The sequence below is a fragment of the Podarcis tiliguerta genome, assembly GCF_965153285.1.
Source record: "Podarcis tiliguerta genome assembly, chromosome: 11".
Classification (NCBI taxonomy): Eukaryota; Metazoa; Chordata; class Lepidosauria; order Squamata; family Lacertidae; genus Podarcis; species Podarcis tiliguerta.
The window spans coordinates 55,300,784-55,321,521 of NC_139544.1; the positions used below are offsets into that span (position 1 = coordinate 55,300,784).

Here is a 20,738-nt window from a genome sequence, read left to right on the forward strand (position 1 = left end):
CCATTAAACTTTAATTAGTTTAATGTTAAGTAAACGTCCAGTGCGCTTCCAACGCCATAAATCTTATCTCAGCAGAGAATTTCGTGCAGCGGTTGAAGAAGGCAGGAGAGTCAGTACCTTTCAATGAAGAATCCTGGAGCAAGCACTTTGGAACTCAGGGGGAAAAAAACTTTATTTACAAAAGAAAAACCCTGGCGATAAAGCACACATGCTTTTATCTCCGGCATAAAGAAAACTTTACTCTAAACTTAACTCATATCAGCAAACACGCCCATGGCCACAAACTGAGTCTGCGAGTCAGGTCAAAAAGAGGGTGGAGGAAAACACACGGGTGAACTGACTATTTATACAAACTAACTCACATTCCTGGATGCTTAATGACTTCCAGCTGCTCAGTGATTAGAGCGACTTGTTACCTCTTAACCCTTTAGTACCAACAGTTGGAGACCCATCTGCCCAACACTTCCTCACAGAGCTGCTCTCCTGGCTGGCTGAACGACGATTGACCTCATTTCTTTTGCTTCCCTTCCAGCTCTTCGTGAAGTTGGCTCAGACAAAGACAGCCCTGGAAGATTCAGGTGAGTTCACTTCGCCCGAAAAGTTGGGTTGCCAACTTTTGCACAGACCTCCTTTTCTGCTGGATTCAAGTTACAAGAAAGGAGATTCCGACTGAGCATCAGGAAGAACACTCTACGCAGCTGACTGTCCCATCAAATACCTCAGTAATGACCCCAGATTTGCAGATGACACAACCTTGATGGAAGAAAGTGAGGAGGAATTAAAGAACCTTTTAATGAGGGTGAAAGAGGAGAGCGCAAAATATGGTCTGAAGCTCAACGTCAAAAAAACGAAGATCATGGCCACTGGTCCCATCACCTCCTGGCAAATAGAAGGAGAAGAAATGGAGGCAGTGAGAGATTTTACCTTCTTTACTTTTTTGTGACAGCAGTCACAAAATTAAAAGACACCTGCTTCTTGGGAGAAAAGCAATGACAAACCTAGACAGCATCTTAAAAAGCAGAGACATCACTTTGCCAACAAAGGCCCGTATAGTTAAAGCTATGGTTTTCCCAGTAGTGATGTTTGGAAGTGAGAGCAGGACCATAAAGAAGGCTGATCGCCGAAGAATGGATGCTTTTGAAGGAAATCAGCCCTGAGTGCTCACTGGAAGGACAGATCCTGAAGCTGAGGCTCCAAGACTTTGGCCACCTCATGAGAAGAGAAGACTCCCTGGAAAAGACCCTGATGTTGGGAAAGATGGAGGGCACAAGGAGAAGGGGACGACAGAGGACGAGATGGTTGGACAGTGTTCTCGAAGCTACCAACATGAGTTTGACCAAACAGCGGGAGGCAGTGGAAGACAGGAGTGCCTGGCGTGCTCTTGTCCATGGGGTCAGGAAGAGTCGGACACGACTAAACGACTAAACAACAACAATAAGATCATTAAGTTTGCAGATGATACAACGGTAGTTGGTTTAATCATGGCTGGAGAGGGGCAGGCAGCCTATAGGAAGGAAGTTGAGCAGTTAAGGGAGTGGTGCAGGAAAAACAACTTACTCCTTAACTTAAAGAAAACACATGAGATTATTGTGGACTTTACAAAATGTAAATTGAATATTCAGCCACTTATTATTGAGGGGAAGTGCGTGGAAAAGGTCTCGGTGCTTCGATTTCTGGGAATGGATTTGAGAGATGACCTAACCTGGGGAGAAAACAGCAAAGACCTGATGAAGGGAGCACAGCAGAGGTTATATTTTCTGAGAATCCTCCGGGAAAACAATCTCTCAAAGGACCTGTTGATGGCATTTTACCATTGTACTGTGGAAAGTGCATTAACTTATGGTCTCTGTGTGGTTTGGGAGCTGCATGGTCAGGGGAAAAACAATGCTGTCCAGGGTTGTAAAGACTGCGGAGAGAATAATTGGGTGCACTCTTCCCACCTTGGATCAAATCTATGCTTCCAGGTGTCATAAGAAAGCTGCAGAGATAGTACAGGATAGTACGCACCCCGGAAATTATCTCTTTCAGCTTCTGCCTTCTGGAAGAAGGTACAGGGTTATAAAGACTAGGACTAGCCGTCTGAGAAACAGTTTCTACCCAAATGTGATTTTGGTTTTAAACACATTGTAAGGAGTCTGTAAGGGATGCAGGTGGCGCTGTGAGTTAAACCACAGAACCTAGGAGTTGCTGATCAGAAGGTCAGCGGTTTGAATCCCCGTGATGGGGTGAGCTCCCATTGCTCAGTCCCTGCTCCTGCCAACCTAGCAGTTCGAAAACACGTCAAAGTGCAAGTAGATAAATAGGTACTGCTCCGGTGGGAAGGTAAATGGTGTTTCCTTGCGCTGCTCTGCTTTGCCAGAAGCGGCTTAGTCATGCTGGCCACATAACCCGGAAGCTGTACGCCGGCTCCCTCGGCCAGCAAAGCAAGATGAGCGCCGCAACCCCAGAGTCGGTCACGAGTGGACCTAATGGTCAGGGGCCCCTTTACCTTTAAGAAGTATGTTGTATTTTAAAATGGTGTATCAGAGTTTTTAGGGGGTTAACTAGGTTGAGATAGCTGGGATAGCAGGCTTGTTGGTTTTGGAATGTCTGATGTAGATTTTTCAATTTCGTTGTTCTGTGTGGGGCAATGACAATAAAGATTAGCGTATTGTAAATGTCTGACGGAATCAGCCATTCGGTGGTAGAATGAAGTCCCTTGGAAGATGGTGGATTCTCCTTCCTTGGAGGTCTTTAAACCGAGGTTGGATGGCCAACCGTCAGAGCTTCTGTAGCTGTGATTCTTGTACTGCCAGTGGGGTTGAACTTGACTCTTGGGGTCCCTTTCCAATTCTACAATTCTGTGTTTGGCCCATCTTCTCTTGACGTGACCATATTTCTCTTTTTTTTTATTTCTCCAACTGCAGACAGGGTGTATCAGATGAACGTTGGTGCCCTGGAGAAGATCAGGGAAGAATGGAAGAATGAGCATGTCAAGGCGTGTGAGGTAAATACGAATATAACAAAGGTTTAGCTGCCTCTTATAGGAAAGATAAGATAAAATAGTTGTCAGGGAACTGCCATCGGAGCTGGAGGCGGAGAGAAGGCTCCAGAGGGATGCCGGAGAGGGTCCCAGTAGGGAGAGAGGCAGCCCATCCGCTGGGGAAGGAAATCAGCGTAACACCAGTGGAGAAGGGGGGCAGATGGGGGAATTGGAGAGGTGGCTCCAGGACTCCTCGCCGGAGACCAGCGGAGAAAGTACGAGTACTCCGCTGCCCACACCCACCTTGCGCAGAAGACTTCCGCGCAGGGAGAGTAGGAGAAGACTGGGCGTCAAACAGCTTTTATGCTGGAAGAGGTTCCAGAAACGCCCACTGACGGATTCTGCCAGTGACTGAGGCAGCCACGAAACTTGAGGCTGTCCAGACAGAAAGGGTTCAACCAGGTAACCTAGCCAGGAGTGGCGGCAACTTACGCACGAGCAACCCCTAGAACCATTACAATAGTGAAACCAGTAGAATTGGAAATAAACCTCATAACAGGAAAGATTAAGAAAAGTGATGGGTAATGAAAATAATATGTATAAGGAAACTAATATAACTAACAGTAGTTGTAAATGAATACAGACAGACAACAAGAATTGTATAAACACGAGGATTTATTTGTTTATGGATAAAATGTGGACAAAATATGGAAAATGAATAACAATATACAAAATGGAAGGAAATAATGTGATAAAATTATATGTGACATAAAAAACCAGAAGCAGGAAGGAGGGAAGTCAGCTCTGAAGAGCAAGTATGAATGCAAAATGTAATACGATATGTGTATGTGGAGTGTCTAATTGAAAACTAATAAAGATTTATTATTATTATTATTATTATTATTATTATTATTATTATTATTATTATTATTATTTTAAAAAGGGTTTGGCTGCCTCTCCTGAGGTGACATGATGCTGGGGAAGGCAGTATAGCTCAGAGAGTGTTGTCGTCACAGAAATGTTTTGTTCAGTTCTCCTCACAAGTGTTTTTGCCTGACTGGAATATGTCCTCGAAACCTTGATAACGTCTCTTCCTTGCCTAGTGTGTCTGTGGAGAAACCAGGCTACTGTTTTTTGCCCTGGCCACTTTTTGCCCTCGCGCCTGGCATGTGGCCCCTGCAAGATTTCCTAGAAGGGAATGTGGCCCTTGGGTCTTAAAAGAGGCTTGCCGCACCTGTAAGAAGGGGTGTCTGCCACTAGCTGCTAGTTCCCCCCCTAAAAAAGCTGTATGGGTGGAACAGAATGTGGCCCCCGGAAGGGCACTTGCAAGGAGATGTGGCCCTCAGCCTGCAAAAAAGGTTCCCCTGCCCCCTTACCCCAAATACTGGGTTCTGGGTTCGAATTCTGAACACTTCATGTCGAAAAGAAATAGGGCAGAGGAATCCAGATCAGCTAGCAGCAGCCAAAACACAGAAATAAGTGTGTGGAGGAAACTTCATCCCTTGCCTTTGAATGTTGTGTGTTTTGGATTCCCCTTTGGGTGTGTATACGTGTAAGAAAACAGAGGATTGCCAGTCACTTCCTCAAGCGGGTGAGGTTTCTTTGAAAAGCTGCAGGGAGGAGACCCGCCCTGTCCCACGGAAAAGGGGGCAGCCCACAAGTAAAGCCAGAGTGTTGCAAGAAAACCATTTGCTGGGCAGGGATTGCTTTTTAAATGGCCTCGAGTTCTCGAAAGCATCTCAAATATCTGCATTCTTTCTTGGGGAACCGGAAATAGTGTTAAGATTATTGCATTCAAAGTATGTGTAGCTGTCGTTTCCCTTTTTTTAAGGGATATTCCCTTATTCCGAATAGGATTCCTCACAAGAAAAGGGAAAAGTTGACAGCTATGCTTCAGAGATGCAGGCAGGATTTAGAACAAAATGTTTTCAAGAATGGGGCTCTTTTCAGATATTTAGGTGCATGCAACACTGGCCAGGGCTGATGGGAGTTGTAGTTCAATAACAGAGTGCCAGGCTGAGGTTGACTGTCACAGCATGATTTTTTTTTGTGGGGGGAGTGTTATGCACTTTTATTTAGAATGCCTGACCAGAGCCCCCAGTTTCTCATGTTCAGACTCTGTTTTGGCTTTTCAGTCAGCCTCAGCGTATGAAAAAGAACTGGATTTCAAGAGTATAAATTGATGGCTCGCTTTGCCAGTTCTAATCAGATTGAAAACCCGGCAGCGATTTTATAGAGCTGCTTAGGCGTAGGATTTACTGAGCTTGACTAAGATCCGAGAGACCAAGGTTATGAAATAATTTTATCTGTCTGTATGTTATGTACTGAGTTAAATAGGATCCAAAAGGCAGCAGTCTGATTGGTCCTAGAACAATAGGATTCAGAATGCAGCAGTCTGATTGGTCCACAGGAGCCACCCAATCCAGCTCCAGGTGGAAGTGAATCCGCAACCTGATTGGCCTACAGGTGAATCCTGGAATTAGCCAATCACGTGGGGCCCATTGTGTAAATAATGTATATAAGGCAGACATTCTGGGGGAACTTCCATTCCTCCTCACCACTATGAGCTGAATAAAGAGCATGATATCCACTCTCGACTCCAAGTATATTTCAGTGTACCTTTCTACAGTTCAAACCATGCACAAGGCAGCTTACATCATGGAAGAAGACCACATAACAACAACAATAATACCTTTATTGTCAATGTACAACCTGTGTACAATGAAATTAACCGAGCCTTCCTCCCCCCCCCCCAAACACTCAATCTCACGGCACTCTGTGTGCTTGTCACACAACACACCAACCCCGAAAGTCAGTTGCACTATATTTTTTTCCGTTCAGCAGCCTAACAGCCCACGGATAGAAACTGTTTTTTAGCCTGTTGGTACGACTTTATACTTCTATATCTCCTGCCCAAGGGCAGAAGATTAAAGAGGTGCTGGCCGGGGTGTGAATCGTCCCTGAGATTTTTTCTCACTCTCCTAAAACAACGATCCCTTGCGATGTCATCTAGCGGGCTCAGGGGACAGCCCATGATATAATGTGCTGTATTCACCACCCTCTGTAGAGACTTTCTGTCCGTGGCTGTCAAGCCAACATACCACACTGTAATACAATATGAAAGGACACTTTCTATTGTGGACTGGTAGAAGGAGGTCATAAATTGTTTAACATTGTTCTTTCACAAGACCCTGATTGCAAAAGTAGTAAATAAATCATCAAAAAATACACAGCCAAACTGAACAATTTCTACATAAATTGTTAAGATCTAAAATAAAGATTTTAAAAAATGATATCAAAAGTGCAAAACAGCACCCCAGTCCAAGAGCCTTAGCTTTTGTAGCTGGAGTCAGTCCGGGTCCTTGTGGGACAGAAATGTAAGGAAGAACATTATATCTGTAATGATATGGTAACAGATAATCCTAACAATGGCTGTGTGGGGGTGTTGAGGAACATTCCTAAAAACAATGATAGGTGGAGTGTGTTGCTTATGTCACAGTGCATTTTTCAAAGAGTTTTAGTTATTTTGACAAATAATAAACAAACAGATGGTGTACGTGGAGCCTGTTCAGAATCTAGCATTCGTACTTCATTGTCTCTTCTTTGCTATCTCTGAGTACACAGTATTATTGGTTGTGTCAATTAAATGCTGTCTTGCAATTCCTCCCCTTGCACTAGTGAGTAGTGTGTTACACAGCACCTTTTGCACGGGGACCTTGATGCCCCAGGGTTGACGAATATCACAAGCTGCACCTTCCCAGACGTTTGCACAATTTTGGGATTGCTTTTGAAAAGTTAGATTGACAACTTTCTGCCGTTTCTCAAGTCCGATGCTGATGGTTTCATTTGCTGATGTTTTTTAAAGGTGGGCTTTCTTTGGCGGGGGTTTAGTTTCTAATTATTATCCGTGCTTAAGGTTATAATTACTCCCAACGAAGGAAAAAAGACCAAAGCGAGCTTCTTTCCAAAGGAATTAGATGCTGATATTTTGCCTCTGCACTCAGCCTTGTCCTCCGCCTCTCTCCCCCTGCAGTTCTTTGAGAGCCAAGAGACCGAAAGGATAAACTATTTCCGGAATGCTCTGTGGCTCCACGTCAACCAGCTCTCTCAGGAATGTGTCAAGAACGACGAGGTAAGTAGAGGACGGCATTGTCTGCTTTCTCCAGGACAGGGCTGGAGACCAAGAACTGCTCCCATCAGCGCTGGCCAGCATGAACCATGTCAGGGTTGATGGGGCTTGGAGTCCCTCAACATCTGGGGGACCACGGATTCCCCATCCCTGTCCTTGGTTTCATTTCCACTTAACTCTGGAGATCACAAACATACATCTCCTGCTTCCTGTTTGCTGTGACCCTCACTGTTCAGTGCCAATAAGTTTGGTTTTTTTAATGGTTGGAGACAGAGGCATTGGTGGGAAATAGAACCCTATGGACACGCATGTTAAGTTGTGGGTGAACATATCAGACGACACAGCGATTCTTCAAACAGCTCTTGTTTATTCAGAGGCCAGGACAGAACTGAACTGAAGGGCACAGTCAGCCTGCTTATATAGAGCAACGTTACAACGTTACTGTAGCAACTTTCTAAAACTATCCAATCACTGAACGTCACTTTCAATCCCTTATTTGCATAACTATCTACAGTATCCCCCTGTTGGCCTAGGGTGAGAATTTCAGTACATAACAATGCAGGGACTGAGAGAACCTGAATTTGCCCCCCCAATGATTTTGTTCCCTCTCAGAAAGATAGTTTGACTTCTTGTGACGTAACAGAAGAGAATTCACTTTCGAAGATGAGGTGGTGTTCCCTCTTTCTTCCCGAGCCCTTGTCAGAATATTTCTTTGGAACCACTGGGATAATAATAATAATAATAATAATAATAATAATAATAATAATTTATTACTTATACCCCACCCATCTGGCCAGGCCTCCCCAGTCACTCTGGGTGGCTTCCAACAGGATATTAAAAACATGATAAAACATCAAACATTAAAAACTTCCCTAAACAGGGCTGCCTTCAAATGTCTCCTAAAAGTCAAATTCTTGTTTATTCTTTGACATCTGAAGGGAGGGCATTCCGCAGGGTGGGCGCCACTACTGAGAAGGCCCTCTGCCTGGTTCCCTGTAACCTCACTTCTCGCAGGGAGGGAACCGCCAAAAGGCCCTCGGAGCTGGACCTCAGTGTCTGGGCTGAACGATGGGGGTGGAGACACTCCTTCAGGTATACAGAACCGAGGCTGTTTAGGGTTTAAAGGTCAGCACTTTGAATTGTGCTTGGAAACGTACTGGGAGCCAATGTAAGTCTTTCAAGTCCGGTGTTATATGGTCTCGGTGGCCGCTCCCAGTCACCAGTCTAGCTGCTGCATTCTGGATTAGTTGTAGTTTCCGGGTCACCTTCAAAGGTAGCCCCACGTAGAGCACATTGCAGTAGTCCAAGCAAGAGATAACCAGAGCAGGGGTCTGCAAGCTTTTTGGGGGGTGGGCCAGTTCACCGCACCACAAACCTCCTGGTGGGCTGGAGTGCATGTATGCGCGCACACATGCGCACACGGCAGAGGGGGCTTCTCTCCCCCTCTCCCCCATCCCCTCCCATCCCCCTGCCTACCTAGGGTGCTGCCGAGAGGCAGAGGCTACAAACTCTAACAGAGATTACAAACTCAAACTCATAAGAATATGTATAACACAATAATTCGTTACAGAATTAGAAATAACAATTTATGGATAGAGATGAGATCATGTTAGTCCATAGTCAGATTCGACGTGAACGTCTTAGTTTTAATCATTGATCAGAAGTCAGAAGTCAGTTATTTGAGTTTGTAATCCTTGTCAGAATACATACTTTTGAACGGATTAGTTTTTGTTACAATTGACTATTGATATGCGAGTAGGGACCACTCCCACTACTGAAACTTACATTGGCCTGAGTTCTTGGTGTGCTTTTTTCTTGGTATATTTAGTAACAAGAACTCCAACTTATTTAACGAGAGGCAGAGGCTGGTGGCGTCAGCATCAGAGGAGGAACAAGCAGCCTGAAAGGGCTGCTTTCCAGCTTCTCGTTCCTCCTTTGATGACAACAACAGCCTCTGCCGCTCGCAAGGGCAGGCACAGGATCCGCGCTTGGCAGAGCGATGGCGGCGGCAGAGGCAAGCAGCTTGCTCCGCCGAGGGGCTGCTGAAAATGCGCTCGGCCAGCTCAGCCCAGCCCAGCCCCCTTCCTCCTCTTGGCCACGTGCAGCTGCCAATCGCCCATTGGCCAGGGCCTCAAACCTTAGCAGGCGATTGGCCAGCAATTTGCTACACCAGGAGGAGGAGAGAGGAGGTTCCGGCGCAATGAGGGAGGGGGGGGGGAAATGTTGGCGGGGGAAAAATGGTGCCCGCGCCACGAAAGAGAAAACCACGGATTCCCCTTGCCACTCCCAGTCACCAGTCTAGCTGCTGCATTCTGGATTAATTGCAGTTTCCAAGTCACCTTCAAACGTAGCCCCACTTAGAGTGCATTGCAGTAGTCCAAGCGGGAGATTACTAGACCATGCACCACTCTGGTGAGACAGTCTGCGGGCAGGGAGGGTCTCAGCCTGCATACCAGATGCAGCTGATAAACAGCTGCCCTGGACACAGAATTGACCTGCGCATCCATGGACAGCTGGAGGTCCAGAATGACTCCCAGGCTGCGCACCTGGTCCTTCAGGGGCACAGTTACCCCATTCAGGACCAGGGATGAATTCTTCTGTTTTGCACCTTGCAGAACTATGAGGAGATACGCAAGAGCCTTGAGCAGTGCAGCATCGAGAAGGACATCGAGTTTTTTGTGAATGCCCGCAAAACAGGCACCGTCCCACCAAGTAAGTGGACCCATCTCAGATTCTGGAAGCGCAGAGAACATCACAGCAGTGGGTGAACCATGTCCCTTTTCAGTACCCATTTTTTCGGGGGGGGGGGGATGTCACTATGTGTGGGTCAAAAAGTTGCATGATGCCATGATAAAGTGGTCGCAATACTTCGGGTACACAATAACCATGAAGCAGTGGGAAAACCTGTGGAAAATAAACTGGAAATTTACAGTTTGTTATGCTTTGAAAGAGAGTTTACTTAAAATGTGGTATCTATCTCCCTGGAAACATTCAAAGATGTACAAAAGCATCTCAAGTAATTGTTGGAGGTGTAAAGAAAAACCAGGTACTTTATTCCACATGTGGTGGCAGTGTAAAGAAATTAAGGTCTTTTGGAAGGACATCCGTATAGAATTTGAAAAAATGCTTAAAATATCCTTTAATAGAAAACCAGAAGCTTTCCTTTTGGGAATCACAGATTCGGATATTTCCAAAAAGATAATAGAGATCTTTTTATATGCCACGGTTGCAGCAAGAGCTCTCATTGCGGCAGATTAAAAGAGTGACAAAGTTCTGTCAAGATTATAATGGATTCAAAAATTGCCGGAATATCCGGAACTAGATAGTATGTCAGAAAAAACCCCAAAAACAAACCAAAACAGGCATTTATTTCAAAATGGAAAGCCTTTAAAATCGATTTGAAAAATAATAATTGTAGTTTAAGGTCATTTGCAGCATTTGAATAATCTCAGTAGTAGTTTCGAGAATGATGTAAAATCTAAGGATGGATTAAAGATTATTAAATTATAAAAAAAAACTTGTTATGTAACGGCAGTGAACAAATAATGAGAATTTGAAGAAAGGAATAGACAGGAAGTCTGGTTGATAGAAAAAGACCATTTTTATTTTAAGGTTTAGAGACTACTAGTTGATGTATCAAATTTTTTTTCTTTGTTGTTTTGTGGTGATGGATATTTGCTTTCTTTTTCTGTATGGTGTGTTAAATTGAATGATAACAATAAAAATATTTTTTTCCCAAAAAAGTTGCACTCAGGGTGGGGGAAGGGTTCTGTCTGGGTCTTCCTCCCAGCATGTTCTACTCCCCAGCTGTAACAATTCTAGTGGCTTTCCCGTCCAAAATTTGGCCAAGAAGCAAGCGGCTTTTGCCGATGGTTCTGCAGCCTCTTTTACAAAACGATGACCGCTTTGCAATCTGCCTGCTCTCCCTTCCTCTCTCTGCAGATCCAGTGGTCTACGAAAACTATTACAACACTCAGAAGAATGCAGCGCCAGGGAGAAATCAAGCCCCCGCCCCTGGGAGGTAAGGATAAAGGAGGGAATCGCAAGCTAACTAAGTTTTATCAGGGGATGTCAATGTGGCAGCAGTAATTGCAGTCATTTTGGTGGTGCGCTGCCTTTGCGAAAAAGGAGCGACTAGCAGCCAGGAAAACGGGAACACATCTAAAAACCAACTGTCCTAAGAACAGTTTCATAACAGTGCAATAAAACAGCAGCTCAGTGGCGTAGCGTGGGGGGTGCAGGGGCGGCCGGCCGCACCGGGCGCAACATCTGGGGGGGGGGCGCGCTCGCACTCGCAGCTCTCTGCCCCTACCTGGCTCACTCACTCTCTCTCACTGCAGTGCTGGCTGTGAGAATCCGATCCGAGCCGCCGGGTCGCCGCCCACTGTGGAGGGGAGGGTGCCAGGCGTGTGGTGCGGTGCGGTGCGGTGCGGTGCGGAGAGAGAGCGAGGGACTATCTGGGGGAGGGACAGTGCAGCGGGGGGGGGGTTGCAAATTACTTGCCTTGCCCTGGGTGCTGACAATCCACGCTACGCCACTGAGTCCACCACAGCCTTTTAAAAATAAGCATCAGTGAAGACTGTACAATTTACTTGCCTTGCCCCGGGTGCTGACAACCCACGCTACGCCACTGCAGCAGCTTAATAGCTAATGTAGCAACATGCAAAAAAACTAAACAAACCCTCAACCTTTCAGTAGTATAAATATAGGTTTGTATTAATGGCATTGCACCTCCTGGCAAGAATAAAAATAGAAAAGGAGGTTCATGGTTTCACTAGCGCAGACTGTCTGTCTGTTCCTGGGTTAACATGCAGGTGTGATTATGGATCAATTTTATAGTTGTTGCTGCAGGAATTTATGTATGGGTTGGGGGGAGGTTGCCCCTCCAGCAGATATCATGCACATGCAGCCCACTACCAAAATCAGCACAATCACTTTTGTGACGTTTTTGATTTGTCCCCACAAAACACTTCATCACAGTTTCTTGCTATTTATTCAAAGGGCCTTTTCTGCACCAAATGTAACAATTCACTGATAAATGTATCTATGTACTGCCTCGCCGGGAAAACTTCAGAAATTCATATAGACATGTGAGCTCAGCTACTCAGCAGCCCCTCTGCCTGAGTGATAATCCCTGGCATCCTGATACCTGAGTGCCAGACAGGTAGCCATTCCAGAAATAACAAACCCAGATGAAGACAAAAGGGTAACTTGGCTGGGAAACAGGGAAATGTAAACATCTCTTTTGTTCCACTTGATGGGTGTTTGGTGGAGGGCAAGGGGAACCATGGGGCAGGGTCCAGGATGCTCAGATTACTGCCACCAGACCTCCCCTTTCATGATGTAACCATGATGTAGTTTTGGGGGGTTTAACATGGGGATTAGCAGCTAATAAAAGTTTGGGGGCTCTTTTGCTCAGGGCTTCCATCTTGTTCCACCTTGTGGCAGGTGGGAGTCCTGTGGCGACAGTCTTCAATAAAGATCAAGCCTACTGGCTGCTGTTTTGCTCTGGTATTCCTGGCTGGTGTCCTTGTTTTTTGTCCAAGGGAGCCCTCAGATTTCTCTGTTAACATTGTAAACCGCTTGGAAGGCTTTTTGACATACAAGTGGAAAAACAACAACCCTAAAAGCTGAATTCTATTAAATATTTTAATAAACCTCTAGGTTAGATTACTGCAACACATTATATGTAGGGCTGCCTCTGAAGATGGTTCGGAAACTTCAGCTGGTGCAAAATTCAGCGGCCAGGTTGCTCTCTAGAGCAAGACGGTTGGAGCATATTATACCGATCGTGGCTTGACTGCACTGGCTGCCACTTAGCTTATGGGCCCAATTCAAACTGCTGGTTTTGACCTATAAAAACTTAGCTCAGGAGCGCAATACCTCAAGGACTGCCTCTCCCCATGAGAACCAACCCAGACCCTGCAATCATCACCCGAGGCCTTTTCTGCAGTGGCTTCATCAGGCAAGGCCTCTTTCCACCTGCCTTACTCCACCCTCCAGTCCCTGCTTCTCATTTTGTATTGTATTATGTTGTGCACTGTGGTTTGCTGTTGTTTTATTGATTGGAGTTTAGAAATTACTTATTGTAACTGTTGAGTAGATTTCTGTTTAATTTTGAAATGCTGATATTTAATATTATTCTATATTGTTTTAATGAATGTTGAACATTATTTTATTTGCATGTTGTATATTGTATTGTGCATATTGTCTTATTTATATGATGTTAGCCGCTCTGAGCCTGGCTTTGGCTGGGGAGAGCGGGATACAAATAAAAATTTATTATTATTATTATTATTATTATTGTTATTATGGAACGCTCTCCCCAGAGAGGCTCACTTGCCACCTTCACTGAATATATTTAGGCACCAGGAGAAAACTTCCCTCTTCTCCCAGGCTTTTGGCTAATTAAATAATCTATGGCCTTTTAAAACTGTGCATGCGTGTTATTGTTTGCTTTGTTACCGTGTTTTGTATTTTTATACCACAAACCTCTCTGTGATCCTAAAATGAAGGGCTGTATAGAAATTCAACAAATGAAAAAATAAATGATTTTTTCTTCTCTCTCTCTGCAGGAGGCCAAAGCTACCTATTCCTTCCAGCGGGCCATGTAAGCAACCAGAAGTTTTCTTCCAAACCAGCTGCATTTTTTGAGAATTTTGCTGCTGCTTCTTTTTATGTTGAGGGTGGGGGGAGCCAACGCAGAACCCCACCATCTTGCTCTGCCCTGAAACTCTGGGAATTCCTGTAGTATGATGGTGCTGTAAATTCTCTGCTCACCTCAAAACTATCAGTATTTTGGGGGAGAGATTCAAGTGCATACCAGAAAATTTAGGTTTGCTCACACACTTAAAAGTGGATTAAAGTGCTCTGTCACCCACATGCAACAAACATGCTTTTTGTAAGGTTAAGAAATTGATGGGGAGATTCACTGAAAAGTGTGATATGAGCTAATGTTTATTCGGAAGATGCATAAACACGATGCAAGCAAGTTAGGATGAATTCAGGACGAATGCAGTCTTTTCATATAACCTCCCTGCAAGCAAATCCCAACAAAGGCTCAGTAATGACCGGACGGAGCCGAACCCAGTGATTCCCAAAGTTTTTGGAGCCACCACTTTCTTGCTTCCATAAACTCACCCCTGATTCCAACCCTGTAAAAAGCACTGCTTAAAATAGTGGTTTGCCCAGCCCACTGAAATACAGTGGTGCCTCGCAAGACGAAAAGAATCCATTCCGTGAGTCTCTTCGTCTAGCGGTTTTTTCGTCTTGCGAAGCAAGCCCATTAGCGGATTAGCGCTATTAGCGGTTTAGCGGCTATTAGCGGCTATTAAAGGCTTAAGGGATTAGCGGATTAGCTGCTAAAAGGCTATTAGCATCTTAGTGCCTTAGATAAAGGGGGTAGGGAGCGAAAAAAAACCCCCAGGAATCGCAAGACATTTTCGTCTTGCGAAGCAAGCCCATAGCAAATTCGTCCTGCGAAGCACCTCCAAAATGGAAAACCCTTTCGTCTAGCGGGTTTTCCGTCTTGCGAGGCATTCGTCTTGCGGGGCACCACTGTATACTCGGAGTCGAGTGTGGGTTTCATGCTCTTTATTCAGCTCATAGTAGTGAGGAATGCCAGTTCCCCCGAAATGTCTGCTTTATATATGGTACATTATTTACAAAATGGGCCCCACGTGATTGGCTAATTCCGGGATTCTCCTGTAGGCCAATCAGGCTGCGGATTCACTTCCACCTGGAGTTGGATTGGGTGGCTCCTGCGAACCAATCAGACTGCTGCATTCTGAATCCTATTGTTCTAGGACCAATCAGACTGCTGCACTTTGGATCCTATTCAACTCAGTACATAACACCACTAAGGAAGAGAACCACACTGCAAAATTCAAAACAACTGCACGTTCGTTCAAAATCCAATTGAAACAATTTAGTTTAACAGATTCAACAAGAGTGATGAATTTGATCCAGTGATACAAAGACTGATGTTCAGTTACACCTCCAGCACCCGGTTACCCCCTTGTCTCTTAGCGTGTGCCCCCCCTACATAATCGTCCTGTTTCGGGAACCGCTGGCCTAACCTCTGCATAAGCTGGCTCATCCAGAGTCCGTTTCGGGGGCCTAATACCTGGCCCTCTGGTTTATTTAATCCGGCCCCCGTGGCAGTATATGTCCTGGGCTAAAATCTTTGCAAAGTTCAGCAACTTCAATCCTAAAAAAATCTCAACAACAAAAAGCTCAAGCGACTTCATCAAATTTGGCCCTCTTTGAAAAAAGTTACGGGGCAAGGATAACTGTGACTTTAAAGATGAACGGGAACCCTTTACAAAGTCTTTGAAGATGCAACAAAGTGAACTGGCTGGTTTTGAATAAACATTCACAAACTTTTTATTGATAATTATTACTTAAATAGTTTGAGGATCTATACAACTGTGTAACACGCAGAAAACAGCATTTTTAGAGAAATCCAAGACTGGAACTGAGGGAAGTCGGGGGGTGGGAGTGGGTGGGTTCTGTGGGGGGAGGGAGGGGGAGGGAGGAAAAAAGGGGGAAAATAAGGATGATACGTTTCTGGATAATATGTTTTGTTTTAATTTTGAATAAAAAAGTAATTAAAAAGAAAGAAAGAAAGAAAAAAGTTTGGGCACCCCGGCGTAAGCAAAGCAAGATGCATGCTCAATGAACAGGTCCCTTTGCTAGAGGTCAGGAGATTCCCCTCTCAGGACCGCATTTGTGGGGTTCCTGAGTCGAGTTGGGGATTCCAGGCAGTTGCGCCGTCTTGTCGCGCATGTGCCCTTTCCATCTTTTGCAATGCTAATTTATCGTTCATCTGCTTCTTACAGTAGACCCTGAATACTCTACGGTGGATGGGTACAGTTTAATACATCACCACTAGCCCAGAGAGTGTAAGTTTGCGGATTCCAAAAGGGACTGGTTGAGGGTGAGATGCAGCAGCGCCGGGCCAGGTTTACGTCCCGTCATTCATGGCTTATTTTTTATTAAATTTCTTTACCACCCTTCACCCAAGGGTCACAGAGCGGTTTACAAAATAAAAACGCTTCCAATTATCTGTATTATACTTTTTGGGGGGTTTTCAACTGTCAGAATCGGGTCATCCACAAATGCTTTGATCTGATATTCCTTTTTCCCTAATGAGATACCTTTTTATTATCATTTCTTATGGCATTCATCAATAATTCCAGTACCATAATAAATAGTAGTGGTGACAAGGGGCAACCTTGTCTTGTCCCCCTCTTCATACAAAATTCTTCTGTTATTTTGTTATTGAAAATATGTTTGTTTTTTTAATAATAATAATAATAATAATAATAATAATAATATAATATCTTTATTGTAATTGCCCCCTTCGGGGACAACGAAATTACTTGGCTGCTCCATAAAAACACTAATTAAACAATATAGTAAAATACAGCAAGGGAGATTAGATGACTTTCAAAGTCCGGGCTTCCCATTCAGGGCCGAGATCGCTCTGGAGAAGAAGCTGTTCTTAAGACGGCTTGTTCTTGTCTTCATCGTCCTGTATCTCCGTCCCGACGGCAAGAGCTCGAAGAGACAGTGACCAGGATGCAATGGATCTTTTACTATGTCCAGTGCCTTCCTATGGCACCTTGTGGCATAAATCTGCTCTAAGGTGGAGAGTGGGCAGCCAACAATGCTCTCTGCTGCCTTAACAACCCTGCGCAACCCCATCCTGTCCTGGGTAGTACAGCTTCCGTACCACACACATAAGCCATATGTGAGCACGCTCTCAATGGCACAGTGATAGAAGGCAAGCAGCAGTTTCTGCGGAAGATGGTTTTTCCTTAGTATTCTCAAAAAGTACAGTCTCTGCTGCGCCTTCTTCACAAGCCCCCTTGTGTTGACACTCCAGGACAGATCCTCTTGTAATTCAATGCCCAAAAATCTGAACGTTGTTACTCTTTTGTTTCCTATATATTGCCTCTATAGCTTTATATTAAATCTTCCCTCAGTTTCATTGAGCCAAATGGGGAGGGCTGGCGGGACAAATTTGTCCCTTCGGTCGGTGGTTCCCTACCCCTGTAAGAAACCCTCCAGCTTGGTCCCAAAATGAATTAGAAGTCAATTCATTCAGCACAGAATTGATTCCCAGCAACCTCCAGGATGTGGGCTCTGCCATTCTGCACTCGCAGGAGCCTGACCGCCTTAGCGGTTCCCTTCAGTTTAGATGCACTCTGCTCACTTTCTGTGTCCTTCTTTTCTCCAGATCTTGAAGCCGTTCTGCCCAGCTGCCCCTCCTTGAGGAAAGCAAGTGAGAAAATAACAGTGTATTAAAAGCTGTGGCTTGCTCTCCACTCTCCCATCCTTGAAGACTTGTGTTTTCGGCTGGACTGTTTAAAAGCAAGATTTCCAGAGGAGATTATTTCATTCACAACGGAGGACGTGCGCCAGCAATGGAAAAAAACCCTCTGACTTTTCTCACAACAAATCCGAAAGACTTTTCATTTGAGGGAGTGGGGGATACCGTTAAGTGCTCAGAAGTTGATGTGGCGTCATGTCTCAGCCGTTGGGTTTGGGTGTGTGATTCCTGAATTCAGATCCTCATCTAATAGTGAAAATACATAAGTGGAAGACCTTGGGCACATTGCTCGCTATCTCCTGACCTACCTCACAGGGTTGTTGTGAGGGTAAAATGAGATAATGCCATTACGTTGTCCTGAACTCTTTTCAGGAACGGTGAGATGTTAATATGAAGGCTAGTTTTGCTAGGATTGAAAAAGGCAAGGTGGAATGGGAGAGAGGGAGGTGGCCTTGATTTTTTCTTTTCTTTTTAAAGCATTAATCTGAGTCTAGTGAAGTCCAGAACTGAAGGACTCTCAACGATTCAATCATTGAAATGATTCCATCTTTCGATGGCTGTAAGTCAAAATCAGATAACGGCACAAACGTCTGGGGTTCTTCATATTCTCCACTGCTGTGTGAACTCTGGTGGTGCAGAATGCAGCTTTCTGAGAATAATAATAATAATAATAATAATAATAATAATATAATAAATTTTATTTATACCCTGCCCTCCCTGGCCAGAGCCGGGCTCAGGGCAGCTAACACCAATAAAATCACAGTAAAAACATAATAGGGGGGAAAAGAGAGGGGAAAAACAAAACCAATTTAAAATACAGGTTAAAATGCAATTTAAAATGCAGTCTCATTTTAAAATAGCCGATAAATCAAGACCATAAGGGGAGGGAAACATAAGGGTCAGACTGAGTCAAACCAAAGGCCAGGAGGAACAGCTCCGTCTTGCAGGCCCTGCGGAAAGATGTCAAGTCCCGCAGGGCCCTAGTCTCTTGTGACAGAGTGTTCCACCAGGTCGGGGCCAGTGCTGAAAAGGCCTTGGCCCTGGTTGAGACCAATCTAATGTCCTTGAGGCTCAGGACCTCCAAAGTGTTGTTCAGCAGCAGCTCAAAGTGTTGTTCAGCAGCAGCTCTCCAGGAGAGACGGTCCTTTCATTTTAAATAAGGGTGGCTAGTCCTCATGGTTTTTGAGAGGTGGAAAACATGTGGCTGTGGCTTGTGTAAGGAAGAGGCTTGCAATCCAGAGAAATTCGCAGAGTGAGGCTTCCGTCCTCTCTTCCCATGGCTTCCAATCCCTTCTCCTGTGCCCAATTTCATTCTCTAGCCCTGGCAAGGCCCTGTCTTTAAAGCATTGCCTTGTGAGAGAAACGGAGGAAATGTTGTGGGAATGAGGCAGCTACTGGTTATCTGGCACTGTTGTGGGGCTTCCTTCACACCCTCCAGGTGCTCTTGTGACAGTATAGGGGCAGTTCTTTGCAATGCCACTTTTAATACTTCTGTTGCCTGCATAAGTTTGGGGGCTGATGTGCCATTTTGTGCCCTGCAATTTCCTGCTGGAATCCTGCAACTTTTAAACCAGAAAGATTCCGTTTTAATTTGTTGCAAGAGCTCCCCTCCTGGCAGCAATAGTGTGACAACGTTGGGGTGGGGGAAGGAAGCATTGGAAACCAACCAAGGAAGCAGAATGATGTGCAGAATGATCTATAAAGGTAAATGTAAAGGGACCCCTGACCATTAGGTCTAGTCGCGGACAACTCTTGGGTTGTGGCGCTCATCTCACTTTACTGGCCGAGGGAGCCAGTGCACAGCTTCTGGGTCATGTAACCAGCATGACTAAGCCGCTTCTGGCGAACCAGAGCAGCGCACGGAAACGCCGTTTACCTTCCCGCCAGAGGGGTACCTATTTATCTACCTGCACTTTGACGTGCTTTCGAACCTGCTAGGTTGGCAGGAGCAGGGACCGAGCAACGGGAGCTCACCCCGTCGCGGGGATTCGAACCGCCGACCTTCTGATCGGCAAGCCCTAGGCTCTGTGGTTTAACCCACAGTGCCACCCACGTCCCTAGAATGATCTATACAATGTAGCATAAACCCACCGCAAATGCACTATTTTACTGCATCAACGGGTTAAAGTTATGTAACCACTGCTACTGACTGCATGCTGCAAGAAACCTAAAAAGCTGACCCCAGGTGGTGCTCACAACAAGGAGATTGACATTGCATTGTTGTACTTGATCATGTTGGCTTAGGATATTACTGATATTTGCTTGCAACACAGGGGTTTAATTGTTTGGTTACTTACTGCACTGCTCTCTGCCACAGACTCTTGCTCACTAAGCCCTGTTGCCTCTTCAGCTTCTGACACTTCCTCCTCCCAGGCGTCTCCCTCTGACCACTCAATAAAATGGAGAAATCTGAGGGCTCCCTTAGACAAAAAACAAGGACACCAGCCAGGAATACCAGAGCAAAACAGCAGCCAATAGGCTTGGTCTTTATTGAAGACTGTCGCGACAGGACTCCCACCTGCCACCAGGTGAAACAAGATGGAAGCCCTGAACAAAAGAAGACCCCAACTTTTATTAGCAACTAATCCCCCAAGCTACACCCCTAGAACTACATCACAAGTACATCATGACTACATCACAAAAAGGAGGGTTTGTGGGAGGGGTTTGTGGAGGTAACCTGAGTATCTTGTCACCTGGCTGGTCCCTCCTTTCCCCCTGCCCATGAGTATTTTCCAGAGGACAAAGGGGAGCTGGCAGTTTCCTGCCCCCAGAGGGAAGAGCTGATCACTGTCCTTTGTTTCAGTCCTTGTTGAATCCACTCCCATATGCAAGTTCTTTGTGTCCTTGATGGTCTTCTGTCTAGGACCATCAAGGTTGGCATGCCAACTGGGTAGGGCTCCAGCGTAGGTGTTGGTACGCTCAAGGGATTATGGCCGTCCTGTATGAAACCGTCCCCCTTTGATAGTCCTTCCTTCATGGAGCAAAATAAAAGTGGATCAGTGTAGATCCGATGTATGGTTGATTTTCTATGAATTCATAACAGAAACATTGCGTATGCCATGTGTGAGTGTGTGTGTCAAGTTTGTACAAACTAAATGCTTGGGGGGGGGGGTTTCCTGTAACAACATTGATCCACCACCTGACTCCAAGCCTTCTTTCCCTGGGGGGGCCCCCCAGCTGGTGCCTTCCCCCACTCCTCTGCACCCAGCCAGCCCATGACAGTTAACGCGGATAGCAGGCTTTCTGTACTTCCACTGATTCTCTGTTGTCCATTTTATGTTCTCCTCCAAATCACTGACTTCTCACACTTC

The 20,738-nt window shown here is 45.3% G+C and overlaps 1 protein-coding gene across 2 annotated transcripts in view; it reads left to right on the forward strand.

Moving 5' to 3' along the window:
* PSTPIP2 (proline-serine-threonine phosphatase interacting protein 2) overlaps positions 1-20,431 on the forward strand; it is a 66,535-nt gene extending 46,104 nt beyond the window's left edge. The window contains exons 8-15 of one of the 2 annotated variants that reach the window (XM_083403111.1): positions 533-578; positions 2,907-2,986; positions 6,996-7,094; positions 9,707-9,803; positions 11,034-11,112; positions 13,667-13,701; positions 15,932-15,994; positions 17,335-20,431. In XM_083403111.1, the coding sequence (XP_083259237.1) occupies positions 533-578; positions 2,907-2,986; positions 6,996-7,094; positions 9,707-9,803; positions 11,034-11,112; positions 13,667-13,701; positions 15,932-15,984 (489 nt within the window). In that variant the 3' untranslated portion in view covers positions 15,985-15,994; positions 17,335-20,431. The remainder of the gene's footprint in view (positions 1-532; positions 579-2,906; positions 2,987-6,995; positions 7,095-9,706; positions 9,804-11,033; positions 11,113-13,666; positions 13,702-15,931; positions 15,995-17,334) is intronic. The other variant, XM_083403112.1, reaches the window with a different exon arrangement.
* Positions 20,432-20,738: the final 307 nt, after the last annotated feature.